The sequence below is a fragment of the Heliangelus exortis genome, chromosome 3 (genome assembly GCF_036169615.1).
Source record: "Heliangelus exortis chromosome 3, bHelExo1.hap1, whole genome shotgun sequence".
NCBI lineage: Eukaryota > Metazoa > Chordata > Aves > Apodiformes > Trochilidae > Heliangelus > Heliangelus exortis.
This window is the reverse complement of record NC_092424.1, coordinates 86,156,691-86,176,634: the sequence shown is the minus strand read 5'-3', so window position 1 is coordinate 86,176,634 and position 19,944 is coordinate 86,156,691. Positions and strand designations below refer to the sequence as shown.

Genomic DNA, 19,944 nt, shown 5'->3' with positions numbered 1-19,944 from the left:
TCTCCTAGGTTTAAGACATGCTACAAAAAGTCTAAATAAATCAGGCATCCTAGGCAGAAAAGACACCTAGTATTATTTACAAAACAGTTTATTGTAATATGAATGTAAAAGGAGAGTTAAAATATTTTGAACAATAAGTTTTAATTTCACATCTCTTAGTTCACAGTAGCTTAGTCAGGCAGCATTATTTTTTAGAAAATAAACTGTGGATGGCCTGCAAATCTTTTGCTTTGAGCTTTTGTTACTATTTTGAGGCTATATGAAGCAAAAATCGAGGTGAAGCCTCACAGACTTTTTTAACATAATAAATAGTAAAAGATGTGACTGGCTTCCCACTGGCTTAGGAGAAGTGACAGAAGAGTCCCAGCATAGCTTCACGGGAAATTCCCTTGCCAGTGTCTCACAATGATCTTCTTGATTGTATTAAGCTGATTTAAAGGACACCACTGTTTAGACGATGTCTCATGTAGCTGTTCTGTCAATATCAAGACAAAATATTATGAAGGGTAAACTACAGGCACAATGTTCTCATAAAGGAATCAGGGGTAATCATAAAGCAAAGCTATTAAAACTGAATCCTTTAAAGCCCACAGGTCAATATTTCTGGCCTTCATTTTCCAAGATTCCTACAGGATTTTTTTCATTTTAATTTGATGATCAGCACAGATATAATTGGGTTACTTCTGTCTGTCTGTATGTTTACTATTTTGTCCTTTTCAGTTCTGTGGAAATGTCTGTATCAGCCTGCAGGGTGGCACACCCCACTACCAGAGCTCTGCAATTCAGTTGTCTTATTAGTGCATTATTAGTGTCCCCCTCATCTGCAGATGGAGGAGAAGAAGATTAAGTAATGAGATGTGAAGATCTAGAGCAGTACTTTCAATCACAGGCTTTAAGGAAAATCCTGACACTCCCTGAGGATTAAATCATAGCATGTTTGCAGGACCCTCCTGGGAGAGCTGGGTGGTCTATACCCAGCTGTCTCAGAGATTATTAAAGTTCACTTTTGGGGCTAAGCAGTTTCAGGTGAAGGTTGTCTACAATTTTCCATGAATAGTATCTCTGTTCCAAGGGAAGTCTGCTATTGACTATGTCTTTTAAGTGCCCAAGAATAAGCTATACATAGTGTAGCTCTCTCATTCCAGAGTTGTTTTATATGTGTTTTATCCATTTTCCTAACTTTCTGTAATGGTTTTTGAGAGCTACACTTTTCTTGGATCTTTTTTCAAAGCCTTAGAACAGCACAGAAAATTACAGTGCTATTTGACTTTCCATAGCAAGGGTCCAGCCTTCTGAATGTGAGATTTCACAGGGTGAAACAAACCCAAGGTGTGACTTTTTACAATTCACACACAATCTGTTCTGTGGTGTAAATTAATCCCTGTTCAGCAAATATTGACAAGCATCCTCCTCTTAGGCATTACAAGTCATGTAGCTGGCCTGAATCAGTTAGCAGCATTAAATTGTCAATTAAATAATGACCAAAGATCACTTCTAGCAAAGTGTTTAGTGTCAGTTATGAGAAAATCTGTGTAATGCCTCTGAATTCATGGAAACTAAGGCAATTTATATCATCTCACAGCAGTTAATTTTTGAGCAGAAACAAATAAATGCCATTACCTTTCTATAACAATTGCATGATTTTGGAAATAAGTTACTTTTCAATTTTGAAATTATGATAAATCTTGAGTTGCTTGGAGTTTCCAGTGGATTGTTTGAATTACTTTTAGATAAAGAACTATTTCTTCTGTTATGTAAAAAAAGATAAAATGCAGCTGCAAGCTTGTATAAAAATTTGCTCTCCATAAAATACTTCAGAAATCCTGGAATAAATCTTTGTAAGGGCTCAAAGGCAAGCCATAGTTTCTAATGGAATCTATTGCTCTCCTAGGCAACCATAGTAACAACAAGCAATAAAGAACCTTTTTTAAAATTACATGTATTAGAGTGTATCTATAAGAAGTTTACCTATTCTGCAAGAGTGCTCAGAGAATACCACAAAAAAAAAAAGGAATAAGAACTGCATAATTTATGTCCTTTAGAAATTATACCACTGGAAGTAATATACTTTAAAAATGTCTGCCAATAAATCAGAAGTCATGCCTGGGACATATTAAATAACCAAGACTGGTAAGATTTTCAACTGAGTACAGTCAAACAAATCAAAGGGTAAGCTAGAATATCCCCAACCATAGATTTATTTGCTCCCTTTAAAGAGAAACTAAATACACAATCTAAATAAGAAACTTGTGCAGTATAAACAGCCATTTAAAAATTACAAGTCCATCAGATTGTGTATTTTCTTTATCATAATTTCAGAGGTTATGGTCTTCCTAAATCTACATTTCATAATACCAGGTTGGACCACAATCACAGTCAGTTTGGCTTCATAGCACAGGCCATGAAATTCAATCAATTGTGTTCTATTTCAAACCCACAATTCTGTCTGAATTAAAGTGTATTTTTCGACATTCAAACTCAGTATAAAAATTTAATGTGATGCTTACTTTCTTCCTTCCCTGCTAATTTGTTCCAGGGCTTTATTATCCTTTTTGTCAAAAAACATGCATCATACTCCTGTTTCAAGACCTTCCTTATGCAAAGGTTGCTTTTTTTCATAAAATACAGTAAATATTACTGAATCCTTCCATAAACATACTGAAGATTTAAACAAATACTTTGCACATTAAGTGGTGAATAATAAAAAGTACTTTATTCCATTTTTGTCCTTCATCCCTGAGTAAGGGTGTCCTATACATCACATTCCACCTGACCTCACACTACTACCTAATGGTGTAAGTGCTTAAACATAGGTGAGGCAAAAGTTAATGCTAGACACTCTTCCTCCACCAGATGCCTGAAAAGTCCAGCCTAATCCATCTTTCTCATCTGTCTGCCTTGCTGAAAAGAAGAAATTTCCCCAAAACATGGACTGGAGGGGAAGGGGATAAAATTCCAAATGTCCTTTACTGCTTTTTCCAGAGTGCCAACAGAGAAGGAGGAGAAGTCAGATTTCTTGCCAAGCTGATTTTAATACCACATCTCTCTCCTCATTTGTAGGCTGCCACTCCTAATCATTACTTGAACAGGCAACAGGAACCCTTCTTGTTTTTAAAGTAATTACTCTAGTGACTCTACCTCTGGGGGCTGCTTTACTGTAGCACTGCGTATTGTAATGTCTTAATACCTCTAGCTCCCTGGTCTAAATATGCATTTAATCCAAATATCTTTCCAAAGAACAATGCAATGGTGAGATAGACTTTTTTCCATTCCATTACCATGCATAGACTATGTAATGTTTTCATTATCTCATCCATCCATTCATCAGCCAGTATCCCTCAAGCCAGCCAGCAAAGTTGAAACATGTATGCAGCTAATCATTACATTATCATCTCCAGCTGATTACATTGGAAGTATATTTTCAAAGGCTAACTTTTTTTTTGAGAGAGAATTAGTCTAACTTTTGAGCTATTGGCATTTCCTACTCCACATCTATAACATACTAGATATCTGCTTTCAGACACCTGGGGCAGCTGTCACCATTTTTCAAGTAAAACTGATTTCTCCCCAATGCAGTATAGTAACTCATTCATACAAATATAGTGAAGCACAAGGTGCTCCTTTTCCTGCAATGCATGCCCTTTCAAGCTTATACAGGGTTGATTATTCTGTGGCCACATTTTTAGCAAAAAACAGAAAATATAGTTAAAAGATGTCATTTCACTCTTTTTCTTTCAAGGTTGATTCAAAACTTCAGTGTGGGGATATAAATGACAGTTGCAATACAGAGCCAGTTACTGTATTTTTCTGTATTTATTTATTATTATTCTGTATTCTGTCTTACCATCCATATTGTATCTTCCTAAAACACTTAAAGAGGATCCTTGGAAAAGGGTCAGGAAAATATAGAGAATTTTGCCATTTTTTCAGCTGTATTTTTCAACATTTTTCAAAGTTTGAAACTTTACAAATTTATTTATTTCCCTCTAATCTACAAAGTTAATTCAAAAATAGCCTTCCCAAAGTCTTAAATCTCATTTTGTGCCACCCTGGGACAAAATTATTACCTAGAATCATAAAATTATTCAGCATAAAGTGTAGTGTGACCTATTAGCTGAAAAAACCCCACTTTTGTGGATGTCTAAAAGCATAGATGTGACAGCTACAAGTGTTTTCCTGTCAGAAATTACAGCTACATCACTTTATTTGTGTTTTATATGAATTGTTCGTCTGGGAAACTAAACCAGATAATCAAGTGACAAAATCCCCAACATTTTTAATAATCAGTTTGCCTTAGTAAAAGGTCATAAAAGCATTTGGTATTTACCATATGTCACCCCCAATGTTGTGTCCTCCATCAGTTACTTTCCTCACAACATAGTAGCATGAAAAGAATATTTTTACCATTAAATCCACCAACAGGATATAGAATAAGCATTTGACTGCCTCCTCTTGCTACACAGAGCAGAGAGAACTCCACAGAGTATTTAGATATATTTTGCAAAGTACAGAGAAAGCTAAGTATCTAACAAAAGGATTCATAGCAGCCAGGATATTAAGATGAGATGTTTTAAGGAATCCAGGAGAAGGTATTGTGGAGATGGGCAAGTTTTATGTGTCAGCTCTGCTGGGCTGTTTGCTTGGATTGGAAAGAGTCACTGACACTATACTTATCCCTCACTGGATTCATGAACAAGAACCTTTTTAAGATTCAGCTGTCAACTCCAGGTCAGTCTTTTTTATTAAAAAAATAAATAAAAAGCAAAAGCCATTGTCAACCTGATCATACAAGGTAGAACCATGTGTAAGATGTTCATGATAATTTCTGATTTAACACCGAGATTTAAACATGGATGAATTATGTGTGAGCATCAAAGTAGATCCAAAAGGACCTCCATCAATATCTTACAGGAGCTATTTAAATACTTAAAATATTTATTCTGCCACAGACCTAGTTAATTATCTCTAACTGATGGTCAGTGCATGTGTATGAGAGAGGGGTCCCAGTTCTTGCTTAATGAATATTTGGCACACTGTGGTGTGAGGTACAGCCCACAAGTCCATGTCCAGATACTTCCTTTTAGATCAAGCTCCATATAGGAGATAAGCAGAGGAACATCCAACTGAGAGACTCAGAGCAGAATCCAGTGATAGAAGTGTGGATACCTGAGACATTTCACTATTGAAATTTAGACTTAAACAACTGGGTCATCCCTTACCTTACACAGTGTACGTATGAGCAATTTGCAAAGCTAGTACTTACCCACCAAGGAGTTTTTCTTTTCTGCTATTTCTGCTTTTATAAACCATTTGAAAATACATTCCACAAAAAAAAAAAAAAAAAAAAAAAAAAAAAAAAAAAAAAAAAAAAAAAAGATCCTATGAAGCACTTTTTCAAGTAATAAAGATTTTGGGACTTACCGGAACTGATATTTCAGGATTATTTTTAAGTTTTCCAAGCACAGCAAAGCCATCAAAGTTGATTTTTCCTTTTGGTTTTATGTTTAGGGATTCTACTTTAATACAGTCAATATAAAGTGTGACACTGTTTGCTTCCACAGTTATCATAAGCTTGTGCCATTGGGAGTCAAACAGGAAAGGCAAATGCAAAAATGATGCAGTTCGGATGTTTCCATCAGCTCCTTTATAAGAAAATTCAACACTTTTCACTTGACCGTTAAGATTCACTCCAACTTGTACTTTTCCTGAAGAATCCTGAATCTGCCAAATGGTCCAGTATTTCTGAAGTGTGGCCCCAGTCATCCGAAAAGTGGTTAGGAAGGAATACTCATCGGGCAGTCCGTTGGAATATATTGCGCTGTGTAGGATCAAATACAGGAAATTTTTTGTATTTGTTCTGAAAAGCCCCATGTATCACCACAGTCCCCAGAACTGGTGTCCTTTTGAGTCATTAGTGCTGCTATTGTCAAAAGGAACTGGTTCAGAAATGTGGGTTCTTCCAAAATTGTACAATATTTGTTATAACCCTTGCTAAGTGTACTGGATGGAGTAATAACAGACTCCTACTTCACATTTAGAAAATATATCCTACAATTTTTCTCTTTCCTACTATTAGACTTAACTAAATCAGTCAACATAGAGTGACTTACAATGGACCAGGTAGATAGTCAGGACAGATCTGATTTGGTTTTGAAGATGTAAGAATGTCTTTTGCAAATGCATTTTCTTATTCAACCTAACAATAACTATTTTGTTAATATATTTGCTATCACTTCAGCATAAATCGTTCAGCAAATAAATTGTTAACTGACAAACATACATTAAGAACACACACTGAAAATACATGATGTTCTGTGACTTTCAAGCACAAGACTCTAAGTAGCAGTGAACCCTTTTGCCACATATGTTTCATTCTTTTGCAATTCCTATAATAGGAGATTTGGAAAAAAAGAAGTACTACTGGCTGTGTCACTGTGCAATGCAGTAACACCCCTTTTTCTCTCAATGTATCTGTGAATCCAGTAAAATATTTTTTTAATATGTCATTTTATATTCTATTGATTGTAAAATTGTAGTGTCATAATCCAGTTGACATCAACATGTTATTTGCAATCTATCCACATTTAAGAATAAGCTGTATTTGAATAAACATATTAAGCTTTGAGACATGCACAGCTGTTTTGTAACTGGAGCTCATTAGAATAACTTCTCAGGCAAGCAGGCATTTTGAAGAAAGATTATTTTTGAGTGGCAGATCAATTCTATCTCAGCAGGAATTTAGCCATCATTAGTGAATCTCAAGCCTTAGGCTAAGGAGGAAACAAGGAACAAAATGTAATAAATGAGGTTTTTTTCTGCATGCTTGGTGATTTAATGATTCCGTGGAAGCATTCTCTTACTTAAAGTCTCCACACCGTGGTTTGGTGTTGAAGCGTCCGAGGCTGTAGTGCAATCGTATTCCAGTAGGTGACGGCACAGCCTCGGCAAGGTTTCACCAGGGACCGGGACAAGCCCGGCAGCAGCATCTTCACCTTTTCGATAAACTGCTCGAGCAGGTGATGTTTCTCCTCTTTCCCCACAACCCTTTACTTGCATCTGAAATCTGGTGTGTGAGGCAGGGGGATGTTTAGCTGGAAGAGCCTCTCATTACACGGGGTGCTGAGATACACAAAGATGGGAGAGGGTGTTCCTTGCTCTGACTCGGGTCTCTGTTGGTTCCAGGTGCAGCAGTCTGTCCCAGCTGGCTTTGTCTAACAGGACTTTGTGTTCTCCCATTTTTTTGTTTCAGGTTGTATCTTGCCATCTCAAATGCAAACGTCAGTGCATGAGCACTGTACCTTTCCTCCTCTTCCAAGCACATTCCAGTATACTACTGTCCTCTACCCTTTTGTTAGGCTTCTAGCTTACACAATATATTTATATATGCTTTCCTGCTCTGGGAACATAATCCTCATCCCTATCCAGATACATATTAGACTCTTGCTAAGCTCCTGGTCCAGTTAAGCACATTTTTTAAGGCCCTCAGTGTCATTCAGCCTCCATAATGTCTCTTAAATAAGTATTTCAATGTCCTCTGCTACTAAAGCCTTAGCTCATCTCAGTCATTTATCTCTTCATTTGCTGGATACCACTGTTTGTTCTTGCACAGGAGCAGGTTTTACTGCTACCCTATTGCAGGTGTTATTGTTAGATATTTTTCTAACTAGCCTCTGTGTGACATTCCCCATTTCTCTCTGTCAAGCTCAGTGTCTCTAGGGGATCTGACATGCAGAGCTCTGCAGCTAAAGAAGGTGTAGCTAATACCAGAACCTCTGAGGAAAGGTTTTCATTCCTTCTCTGCACTGGTAAATCTTGCTGTCATGGTAATACTGGTTAATATATCACACACGTTCTTACCCTACCTCAGCTGACATAAATAGACTGGGGAAAAATAAACCAACCAAACAATAAAACCTAGTAAGCAAAATCAGATTTATCTTTCAGTTAGAAGATTGCTTATACCAGATTGGCAAAAGGATTCTTTGCACTATATTTAGGTATAGTGTTGGTCCTTTGCAAGCCATCAGCTGGGTTCCTTTTCTTTTTCAGAAATTAAAATGGAAAAAAATATATATATATATTAACTTCTTCAAGTGATATACAGAGAGGAGAAATTTCGTAAGAGCTTCTGACACTGGTTAGAGTCAGAAAAAAAAACCCTCACTTTGAAGTAATTTATATAGAAGTAATTTATATAGTAACTTATAGAATGGTAAAGATTAAAAGTCATTACACAAACATGAATAATTATTTACATTAAAAAAAAAAAAACAAACTTTTAATAACAAATCAGAAGAGCTGCTGCCTTTAGACTAAAGATTTAGTATCAGAAACCTGAGTCAAAAGAATTAAGCACAGCAGGATCTATTGCCAAAAAGACACTCTGCCAGGGACTGTAACTGTGTAAGATTTCGACTTAGTTCTACAAATAAAACAGAAACAGATTCTCATTTCAGTTACTCCAACAGTAATAAAGGAATTCCATTGGCTTTAGTGGTTTTTCCCTAAGCCTGTGATCTTTACATAGGCAAAAACCCTACTGAAGTCAGCAGCTTGCAAAGAAGTTATTCTTACATCTCTACTGCAAAATGAAGAGTGCTGGATTCTGTGGTCTTATTGAACAGCTGATAACTATATAGAACTCCAATTACTTCCATCAACTACTTTTAACATACATCTTTCAAATTCCACTAATTTGTGTAAGGAAATCAAGCAGTTTAAAACTTAGAATCAGGCAGATGAGCACTGGAAAAATTACTTTGCAAAATTATTTTAAGTACACAGGCCAAATTTAGACCTCACTTATTTCTTACCCACTTAAAATAGCCAGGGATATAAGCCATTAGAGTATTACTTAAATTAATTAGTTTTGTCTCAAGTTTGCAAGACAGCAGTCTAGTCCTGTTTTCCTTGTATATACAGAGCTATTATTAACTGCTTTAAGTCTGAAATGACTGCAAGACCAGACCAGTATTTTAGCAGATATTTAAGTTCTTGCTTATTTTTTTTAAATACAGCTTGGGGGAAAGGGGAGGTTGAAACATTTGTAACTCATGTGAGAACTTCTGAAACACTATTGCTTTATTTTAATCTTCATCATAAATACTTAACAGTCTTTTTAATCCTGTAACTTCAAGATTTCTTTCAGATTTCAAGGCTAAATCCTCCCTTTAGAATATCTGAGATAAGTCATCTGACCGTGTGGTCAAAGCCTTAAATAGCCCCACTGACTTCAGGAGTCATCAAGACCAGCAGAGTGTTTTAAGAGGTTAACTATGTGTTGATTTGAATACTACAATATAATTGCTTACATTATTAAACCTGTTTCTTTAAAAGTTAATGTCTGAGGACATCTCCACTGCCCACTGAGATTACTTACTCCTTGCTAAATGAGGCTTTTAGAAATGTCAGTACAGTCTATTAGAGGTAGATGTAGAATTTCCTCTGGACAACATAATGATAATGCAGTATCACATACCCATGACTATGGGTTCTTTTTTTTAAGCTGGAGACACTTGTGTCTGCACCACCTCAAATCTCCTAGAGTCACAATTGACCTGACAGGCACTATCTGGCAAACCATTAATTAAGCAATAGCAATAAAACCTAAGTATTTTTAAAAGCAACTGCCCCAAGTCATTAGCCAGAAGTTATTTGCTAGGAATCATTACCTTCAGCTGGTCTCTATTCTTCAGAAATACCCAGTTCTGAGCTAATTATTTCTCTTATGAGCTAATTATCTTCTTAGCTGCATTTTGTGTTTTCCATTACAGTGTCATCATCAATATTAACAGAGCAGTACTCCACAAGATCACTTGCTTGTAATAGAAAAAGAACTTTGGTGGCTGGATATAGAAAAGTCAGACCTTCAGGTGCATGCATTTGAGGAGCATTACTTCACAGAGAAGCCTTATTCCCAAAGGAGAAAACAAAAAACAAAAAAACCACACCAAAACAAAAAGTGGATGCTTGGATGCTCCAAGCTTATGACAAAGTTATATAAACTTTCTATTTTCATGTTTTTCATGTCACCTGTTAAAGTGATCAGCTAAACATTACTATCCCAAATAAAAACACTGTTCAAAAGGCAACTCCAATGTTCACACTGCTCTGCTTTCTCCTGAGATGAGCATGCGGGCAAAGAGGTATCATTTCTACAATCATAAGGTACCTTCATGCTGTTAAATTCCATATGCCCAGAATTGGTCTCTGATACTAAATTCAAGTGGGATGAAAAAGTTTAAACCTGTTTATTTCCAAAATATGATGACTATATCCAAACTACATATTGGGGATGGTCCATGGCATCTGCTAACTGCTAAGCTGTGCCCAGGAATTATTTCAAGAGTGCTAATTCATGTGGACTCAAACCATACCAAGATCTTGTGTAATATTTTAGCAGTATAGATGATCAAATGTGAATGCCTTGGAATGTTCCATGGAATTAATTCACCCATGTAGATATGGGACTTCCAATGCAACAGCTGCAGTGTGACTTCTCTTTGTTTAGTCATGGGATGAAGATTTCAGCTAGTGCATAAAGATAGCTAGCCCTTTTTCCCCACTTGAAAACATTTCATGAACATACTCATTTTTTCTAAGATTTGTTTTTAGCTTGCAATTAAAAATCAATAGTATTATTATCCAAATAAACTACTACAATTACCATACAAATTTACAGTATTAATTTTGTATGTAGTAACGAGTCGACATTTACAACAGGTACTTAGATTAAATTGAAAAATGACAGAGTTACCACGTTTGAGACAATGGGTATGAGTCATGGCAGCTTCTCAGATTCTTATTGCATCAAGAACACTGTGATCATTTGTCAGCAGATTTTATGCTGGAAGAAGCAATGGCCAATGGAAATTTATGTTGATGACAGGAGAAGTTAAAGTCAAGGCTTGTATGCAATTTTTTTTCTGTTCATTCTGGGATATATTTCTCAGCCTTGGTAAATATACTAAGCAGCAAAAGGACCAAGGCAAAAATTGTAGCTTTTTAGGGAAGCTATGTAAGCTTTTTGAGGCATAAGCTGTTGTGACATCAAAGACTGCATAAATATGCTGAGCCATGTCCATCTAATTAAGCTCTCGTTCCCACGCCGTAGCTACTGTGACATGGGATTGTCTGTGTTAGTATAATGATCAGACGTTAATCTAAAAGAATATTTATTATTTCTGCTAAGTGCTGACTGAACACTGACAGCCAGGCAAGCTCTCTGTGCTGATACATAAATGGCTTGCTTGCCATTTCTACACACACATTCATCTTCCCAGCCCTACTTCAAAAGCCCTGAATGCCTTACACCAAGGAACAGGCTGAGTTAGGGAGACCCCTCCTTATTTCATAAGACAAGAGAAGACATTGTCCATTGCCATCGGGTTACCTGGTACTAACACGGCTGCTCATTAACGTAGGTGTGAGAGGAATCTCCGCAGCAGGGCAGGCACAGAGCCTGAGGTGCTTACTGAGGGTCCCTCCCCGGTGCCCCCTCAGCACCGGTGCCCTCACGCCTGCTCCAGCCGCCCGCCTGGGCAGCGCCGTGCTCTGTGCTTTTTCCAGTCCACTTTTGCCTCTCCCAGCTCTTGGCGAAGCGATGGAGGGATGAATCGGGAGGGCTGGACGCTCTGTGTGCCTGCTCAGCCACAGCGACGGCGGCCCCCGGGGCTCCCCCAGGCCCCTGTCAGCCCGCGGCGGGGCGATGCTTCAGCACCGCGGGCGCGGACAGCTCCGCAGAGCCGGGGCGCCTCGGGCCGGAGGAGGATGGGGCGGCTCGGACGCTTCTTCCCTCCCCCCCTTTCCTCTCCTTCCCCACTCTCCCCTTCCCTATTCTCCCGTTCTCCCTCCCTTTCCCATCCTTTTTTCCCTCATTCCCTCCCTGCCTGCCTCCGCGGGATGCAGCTGTTACCCGCTCCTACCCCACTGCAAAACATTTACATTATCGGGGTGTGAATAAAGTTCAGTGCAGGAGGAAGTGTGGGAAATGCAGCCAGGAGTTCAGCTCAGTTGCTGAGATGCCCAGGGCTGAGAAAGCCAGAGCTATACCCCTGCGCTGACAAAGGTGTTCAGCCTTGCCCGAGGTGGTCTGTGGACCTTGCTAACTCTTCAAATACTTCTCCAGCATTTCATCAGCACAAATTCATACTAGTAAAACCCATATAACATGCCACATTTTAAAGATTATGTAGAGTTCAGTTAAAAAAAAAAAATAAAATATTAGAAATGTCTTAAAGTTTTCCTCTCCTGCACTGTTACCCTTAACTGCTTGCTTCCAGCTTCACTTCTAAGATGGCTTACTGAGAGGGGCACACCATAAACCAGCACTGGAACAGAGGAGCAAGATGAGGTTCAGTGGTAGAGGATCAGCACACTGATAGACTGGAGCATTAACAGGACTCAAGCCATTGCCTGAGACAAGATGCTCAGGTCTAGTGTGGGTGACTCCTTACTTTGAGTTAGGGCCAAATTTCAAGTATACCATGAGGTAGCATTGCTGTGTACCAGCACAGTATTGACCAGAAATACCCATCAGTGTCTTGAATGTGGTAAATTCATGGCATTACAGCACCACTCCCAGGAAGCAAGCCCAGTAGCAGAAGTCAGCTCAGGAGCCATGACGTATTAGCAACTGCTTGCATAGGCTTTATCAGGGATAATTTGTGTATATCAAGCATGTCTCATTAGAGTCATCTATAGCAATATCTAAACTTTCTTAAAAATTAACTTATTACCATTGTGATAGCTCAGACTGTTCCTAAGCTGAGAAACACACATTGAAAATCTGAGCCTCCAACTGTTAGTGAAATGAAGATTCCATTTACTGTCTGTAGCTGGATTCAAATTTGTGCACTAATTTGATTTTCCTCTGTGAGGGAAAGTAGTCATGAGCCCAATGTAACCAACTGGTTCAGCTGTAAAGTAGCTTAACCTGATGGCTACAAAGCCAGAAGCCGGGGAGGACTGCAGCAAACAGAAGTTGTCAGTGAAAGCTAGAGCATGGCAGAAACACTTTGCACTCCAATGATTCCTAGCTGAAACATCAGTCCAAATAAAGGTCTTGCCAGCTAATTGCTAAGGCATTATTAATTACATAAAGTGCTGGACCAGAATGCAGATTTGCCCAAGTTTGGCAAAGGCATCTCTACCCTGCTGTAACTGTCTCTATTCCTACACCAACGGCAAGTCTGGCCTGTAAGGCACAAACTCAATTAGATTCCTAAATTCTGGGTTCTATTGCAACTTGCCTGTGACCACAGATCAGCCAGGAACATACATGTACCAGTTATCCAAAAAGCACATAGATACCCAACCCTTACTATACAATCAATCAGCTCTCATCCTACCTTGTCTCTGCAATTCTTACATGATCAGAAAGATCCCTTTGTGTCAATATTTTGACAAATATCTTCTCCCGTTATTTTTTGGTTGGTTGGTTTATGCCTCTCTGTCCCCTTTCAAGTCACCAGTAACTTTTGGCTTTACTCCTTAGAGAGGAACCCCTTCTACTGGCAACTCTTGATGCACCCTAAGCAATATGATTAGAGGAAGAAAGCAGAAGTCCCTGAAATTGCTATTACAGAATCCGTCTGGTCTGGTGATGGCAATGGGAAAAAAAAACTGAATTCCTATTTCCCCCTCCAAAAGCTTTGAAAAATATCTGTCTGGGGAGTGAGTCTATCTCCTAAATTATAATATTGCAAAATATTTATATTTTTAAGACAAAAAAGAAAAGGCATTACCTGGTTGGGATCCTGAAGTCTACATTGGGTCCCAGTTTATAAGCCACTTGTAGAGAAGTGGAGCCCACTACTCTCTGGATAATTCCTTGGGAAGCAGCTTTTTCTATTTGGAACTGAGAAATCAGGTCAAAGCCTACAAGAGAAAATATACATGTCCAGAATATAATTAGAGATCTCTGTAGTCACAGAGCTGAATATAATTTAATAAAGCTTCTGAACAGCAGCTTTCCCCTGAAAAGTTGGGGTGCTACTTGCCTGGCAAGTCATCTTGACCAATCCTGATTGTTGGGCAGAGATCAGTTCTCTGACTGGCACCCAGAATGACTGGTAATCCTGCAAAAACAGTGGATTTATTAACTATGTGCCTGCATATTGCCTCAGATCACCTTAAAAATCAAGTGTAGCAACAATAAGAATATTAATAATTAAATAGAACTACAAATAATAAAATAATAATAATAAGTAGATTCTATAATATTATGCACTTTGTACTGATTCACTCTACTCAGTGAAGTCAGCATTCTAATACTTTGTTCTAGAGGGCTGCAAATCTAAAATTATAAATAGACTAATTGCTTTTCTAAAACCCTAAAATGAGAAGATTATAATAATTCTCTAGCAGAGCTATGAGGAATAACTGTAGCATAAGAAATCCTGCTGTGTAAAGAGGTTTTGGTCTGTAACTTTTGGTGGTTTAAACAAACTTTGAAAAAAAAAAAAAGCAAGTTACCTAAACCAACAATCTCCCTACTCCCAAGGAAACTTAAACAAACCTCATGCCAGCTAAAGGGGTTGTTGAGAAACTGCTGGCGTCTTTTCCATCCTCTCTGGTATTCCAGGTGTTCAAACCTCCTTCTGTGCCACATCTGACCAAAGAATGGCCATTCATTGAAATATAGGATGGGAGCAAGAAGAACCTACAGAACTCTTTTTGTTAACCCAAATAAGAACGTATGAAATTTGTTTGAGGAAACCAAATTTCAAAATCTAATTTTTCAGAATATTATCTGTCAAAAAGCATTGTAATTAGCATGAAAATCTACCAGTCCCCTAATTTAGGTAAATAAATTTTAGGTAAAAATAAATTTTTAGGTAAAAATAAACATCTGTTTGAAGAGTTTGAGTCCTGTACAAATCCAGTATTGGGTCAATATGGAAAATGTCAGTAGAGTCTGGATGGGAAAGAATAAAGTGTGCAAGTTGGAAGTAGAAACATTTCTAACCTACAGAGAGCCCCTTGTGTGCTGCCAGGGCTCAACCTTAAATGTGGGTTTCCTTCTGACAACATAGACTTAAAGGGAACATTCAGGTTGACATGTTACACCTCAGAAACAGCCTCATTTTATATTATTTGAGGAGGCAGATGGCCGACATCCAACCATTTACACTTTATGCCCAGCAAATAAAGTGTAACCATTTTTTTGCCACAGGTAGCAGACAAATATCTGATGAGAAGCACTGGAAGATACTAATCCTCTAATCTTTACCTTAAAAATTTGCCTATAGTGATCTTAAAATAGCAGCTCTTGCTTTTTCTTCTCTTTCTCTTATGTATACATTCATCCATCTATATTTACACACAAGTATAAAAGTTCTCTCCATGATGGCTAGTTGTAGAGGTTTTTAATTTTTAACAATGTCACAATAATTCTTTTGACAGTTAAAATTACAGAAAGATGAAATGCAAATAAAGTCTGTCTCCTTACTTGATTGTTGCTGGATGGTGGCTGAGATGAAAGACCACAGAAAACTATACACGCAAAAGAAATCTGTAATTTTCCTGTAAACAGACATAAAACTCCAATATGAATGTATGGTTTCTGACAGATTCTGTTATTAATTTTCTCCTTAGAGCCGTGCATATTAAATGTATAAAACACAAGTTAAGGATTTACTAACAGATTTGACAAGACAGTTTCTTTATATAGGAACTTTTCATCTTTGCCACATAATAAAACATGTCAATAAAGTTTTTTATATTACCATTTCCTTCATATAATGCATAAAAGCAAACAACAAAGGCAGCAGCTGGCAAGGACAGCTTTAACTGTTCTAATCTCTTGTTTACAGATTTCTCTGAATCCCACTTGTTCTCTTACCAGTTGCTTTTCATCTTCCTCGCTGGCTTTCTCCACTTCTCTCATGTGAATGCGTGGTGCCTATAGCCAAACTCTGTGATTCCCTCTCATTAGTTCCATGTAAAAGAGCAGCAATGGGTGCAGATGGCTCCTCCTGCCCCACACAGGACTCAGCAGGGAGGGAGGTGCAAGCTGCTGGGTCTGTTTTAATCTTCTGAAGGGAAGGAGGTGGAGGCTGGACAGACAGGTGTGTCCTGGTGGGCTCTGAGGGTGGATCCATGGAGCCAGTTGAATATAAAGAAGCCAAACAAGCAAAGAAAAAGCTGCTGCATGCTCCAGCATCAGGGCAGGGAAAGAAAGAAAATGTGAGTTCAGCAATTCCAGTCACTGAAGGGTGGGGTCTGCTGTTCAGCCAGGCAGGTAAAAGAATAATATTTATCAAGGGGCTGAGGAAGCCGGTGGCCCTGACATGGTGTTATAACTAAGAGCTTTGAGAACAAAAGAACACCAGGTCTCTAAAGAAAGCTTTTCCATTTATTGCTTATTTACTCATCAGGTGGCCTCAGGAGAAGCCCAACTGGTGTTATCACAGTTGGTTCTTCTGAATAAAGCCAATTATTTAAAAGGGTTTTCATTGCTTAAAGTCAAAACTTTTCAAGGAATACACATAGGCATCACCAGCCAGAGTCCTGTTCTTCAGTTGTCATTGATAAAGCACTTGCTTTCCATAGACTATTACACATGTTTGGACACACCAAGATATTTATTCATATTTGTTCACATGGATGTAAGGAGAGAAGAGAGAGAGAGAGAGACTAAAATCAAAAGACCACAGAAAAGCTGTAAACAACCAGAAGGTCTTGATAGTTACCACAATCAAAATTCATATATGTATAGAAAAGTACACTAAAGTCTTCTGCTAATAACATCACATCTGTAAGGTTTCATCTTCTCTAGATACTTTATATTCTAAAGTAGTTTAAAATTACAGAAAATCTGTATATATGTATTTTTTGTATAGTGTGAAATATAGCACATGGAATGATCTCTTCTGTCTGTTGAGAGTCTGAAGCAATAAATGAGTAATAAGCTACCTCATTCAGCACAATTTGCTGTACCTTACATTCCCAGTATTGGTAACTCCAGTGTCAGTATTGTCCCCATTGTTATGTCTGTGGCTAGCCATGAACAGTTTGACACTAATAATGTCACATTTTAATGTCTAAGCAAGCAGGTCTTGGGTGATTCCATTTCTTTCCCCTTCAAGAGAGAGGTATATTCAGGGAGCCTTGCAGCCCAGCATCACAACAATGAATCTGTGCTGGAATTGGCATATGAAATCATTGTAAGAAAAAAAAAAAAAGAAAGAAAGGGATAGATATTAATTTGATTTTACAACAATTTTGCCCAAATCACCACAAACCTGAACCTCTTATCCACCATGCTAATATTATCTGTAGGACAAAAGAGGAGCAGGAGCAAGAATGGAACATGGAAGTCACCTGAAGCTATGAGGGAGGGGAAGAGGTGATGTGACATGGGAGGGCACAAGTGAGATCACCTGGGACTTAGAAGGAGTACTAGAGCCATTGCATGGTTCATACACTCTGCTTCTGAACAATCTACAATCTGCTTTCTTTTTCACTTCATTGCAACAGTTCTCATGGGTAGAACTTATTTTATGCCTGGATTATTTTCCCAGACCAGAATCTTCAGAAGACACACCTACTGAAGTAAAAGCTCTTTAAAATATGCTTATAGGCTTTCATTGTCCTGTGTACATTTTAATGTCTTCATCTTGTTACAAAACTCACAATCGATGATGAAATTCTGCATTAGATTTTACACTCATAGATATAATTTTATCTTGATGCAGCCAGACAGATATGAGCAAAGTAGTGCTAGTTGATTTGATAACACTATGAACTAGTCAGAATTATTTCCATTTCATTTAAATGTAAACTGAGGTAGATGGAATAGGTATCATATATCTCACTGAGGCCCACAGAGACAGTCCCCATGCAACTAGTGCTCATGTGTAGATGATCTGAGTATTTTAATGTCTCTACCAATTTTTCTCTTTTTATGAATGGGGATAATACAGGTATTATTTTTTTTTTCCAGAAAATCCAAGTGCACCGTCATTGTTGTTTACCCACTTGCTCAGGGCTTCATTCTCTGAATGCTAACTGCTCAGCTGCTGAAAATGGATTAATTAAACAACAGAGAACATGATTCCCCAGAAGATCTCTGATCTGAGGTGTGGTGACTTCCTTGCCATTATATCTCCTGAAAGCAAGCTATGTGGGAATGTAAGCACCTCACCAGCATTGTAAAGGATGCTTACACTGCTGACTTCACATTCCTCTCCTCAAATATCTGATCCATATTCTTGTTCTTCTGTGTAGCTTGGGTTGGAGAACATGCATTTGTACAGCTGCTTGGTAAGACTGTGGTTGGATTGGTGGGAGGCAGCAAAAAAATTAGGTGGAGCCAGCTTCTCCTGTGGATATAAAGCTTGCTCTCTGTGATGAAAAAGGTTGCAGTGAGATGACTGTATTAGACTTTCAGAAAATGCAATCCAGCACAAACCACAGAAACCAGCATTTGGCTCAGGAGGAGCTGTTAAATGTGGCAAAGAATGTTCTTCAGTTCAGGCTTGGGCTGACAGCAATCTAGGAGAGCTAAATTAAGTCACCTCCTGATGTTTATTGTTTGAGTGGGCTCAAAAGAGCTCAGTGTCACTGGCTTGTACTTTTGAGCAAGATTTTCAGGAGGGGAGGCAAGGAGGGACTAGGCAAGTTTCTTCTTCCTCTGAGAAGTATTTGTGGCATACATGCAGGCACTGAGGGCTCAAGAACAGGCTTGGGGACTGGAGGAGTGAAAGTCCAGTTTACTCTGCCTGAGTCTCATCTGGTCACTACTTGCCTACATTGTGGCTTTGTTCTTTTCATTTCATTGCATTCTCCATTCAGTTTACATAAACCAGAATCTGCTTATTGCATTTCAACCTTCTCTATCCTTACCTGTAGTACAAGGGTGACTGCTCTCTTTGTAGTTTAGCATGCTCTGGGAGAAGCAAATACCACTGAATTTGTGTGAGTTTGTTGTTCTGTTGTGTTTGACTCTGATAGCTCAAGATTACCTGCTTGTGGCTGTGAGGGATGGTGGTTCTGAAAAATCTGCTTTTTATTAATCACTCTAAGAGTTAAGACAATTCAGACCTGTGAGTGATCCCATTGACATCAGGGACAAAACTTGCACTGATTTAAGCACCTTTTAATTAAACCAGCAACAACTAATTAAGCCAGCATCCACTAGTGTGGAGTAATTGAACTGACAGCAAAACTATAATCCTTGTCAGATTCCAACACACCACCGGAATTTTACAAATAACTTATTATGCATAAAACTCTTACCTTCATCATAAAAATGTAACTTTCCATCCAAACTTTAATGAATTTTGGCATGAGAAGAAAAACTTCTTTTCTTTCCAAGCTGTCAGATGCCATTTTTCAGAAAGACCAAATGCTTCTTTCTCAGAGAGGTTGCTCAAAGAAACCTGGGAATAGGTGAGGCCAGATTCTCGTCTTCTCAGTTCAATATTATTACTATTAACCTCACCGTAATGGCATTGCAGACAGTTTGTGAACACAGAGTCTGCTTCAATGTAGTCTCCAAAATTCAACAAATCCCCCTGGAGTGTTCTTGGAGCACAGAGGGAGATGGTCTATACACAGCCAGATAGGCTTGCACCAGAGTTTCACATCCCCTTGCCATAATAGTTTCTTTCTGTTGATGAAGCTTGCAGTTCCCATTACCTTTGGATGAAAATCTAGATTGTGGTACCCGAAGGGAGGTTGTAGTGAAGTGGATGTTGGCCTGTTCTCCCAGGTAAATGATAGGACTAGAGGAAATGGCCTGAAGTTTCACCAAAGGGAAGTTTAAACAAGGTATTAGGAAGAATTTCTTTATCAAAAGAGTAGTCAGGCACTGGAACGGGCTGCCCAGGAAGGTGGTGGAGTCACCATGCCTGGAGGTATTCATAAACTGTGTCAGTGGGGCACTTCAGGACATGCTCCAGTGGGGGTGGTGGTTTTTTTCTGGGTTAGCAGTTGGAC

The 19,944-nt window shown here is 38.4% G+C and overlaps 1 protein-coding gene across 1 annotated transcript in view; it reads right to left on the bottom strand.

Moving 5' to 3' along the window:
• The window catches only part of COL9A1 (collagen type IX alpha 1 chain), a 64,896-nt gene extending 48,674 nt beyond the window's left edge, over positions 1-16,222 (bottom strand). Inside the window, exons 1-5 of the mRNA XM_071741607.1 lie at positions 15,845-16,222; positions 15,452-15,525; positions 14,001-14,078; positions 13,746-13,878; positions 5,422-5,818 (exon numbers count right to left, since the gene is read on the bottom strand). Coding sequence (XP_071597708.1) covers positions 5,422-5,818; positions 13,746-13,878; positions 14,001-14,078; positions 15,452-15,525; positions 15,845-15,858 — 696 coding nt within the window. The 5' untranslated portion in view covers positions 15,859-16,222. The remainder of the gene's footprint in view (positions 1-5,421; positions 5,819-13,745; positions 13,879-14,000; positions 14,079-15,451; positions 15,526-15,844) is intronic.
• Positions 16,223-19,944: the final 3,722 nt, after the last annotated feature.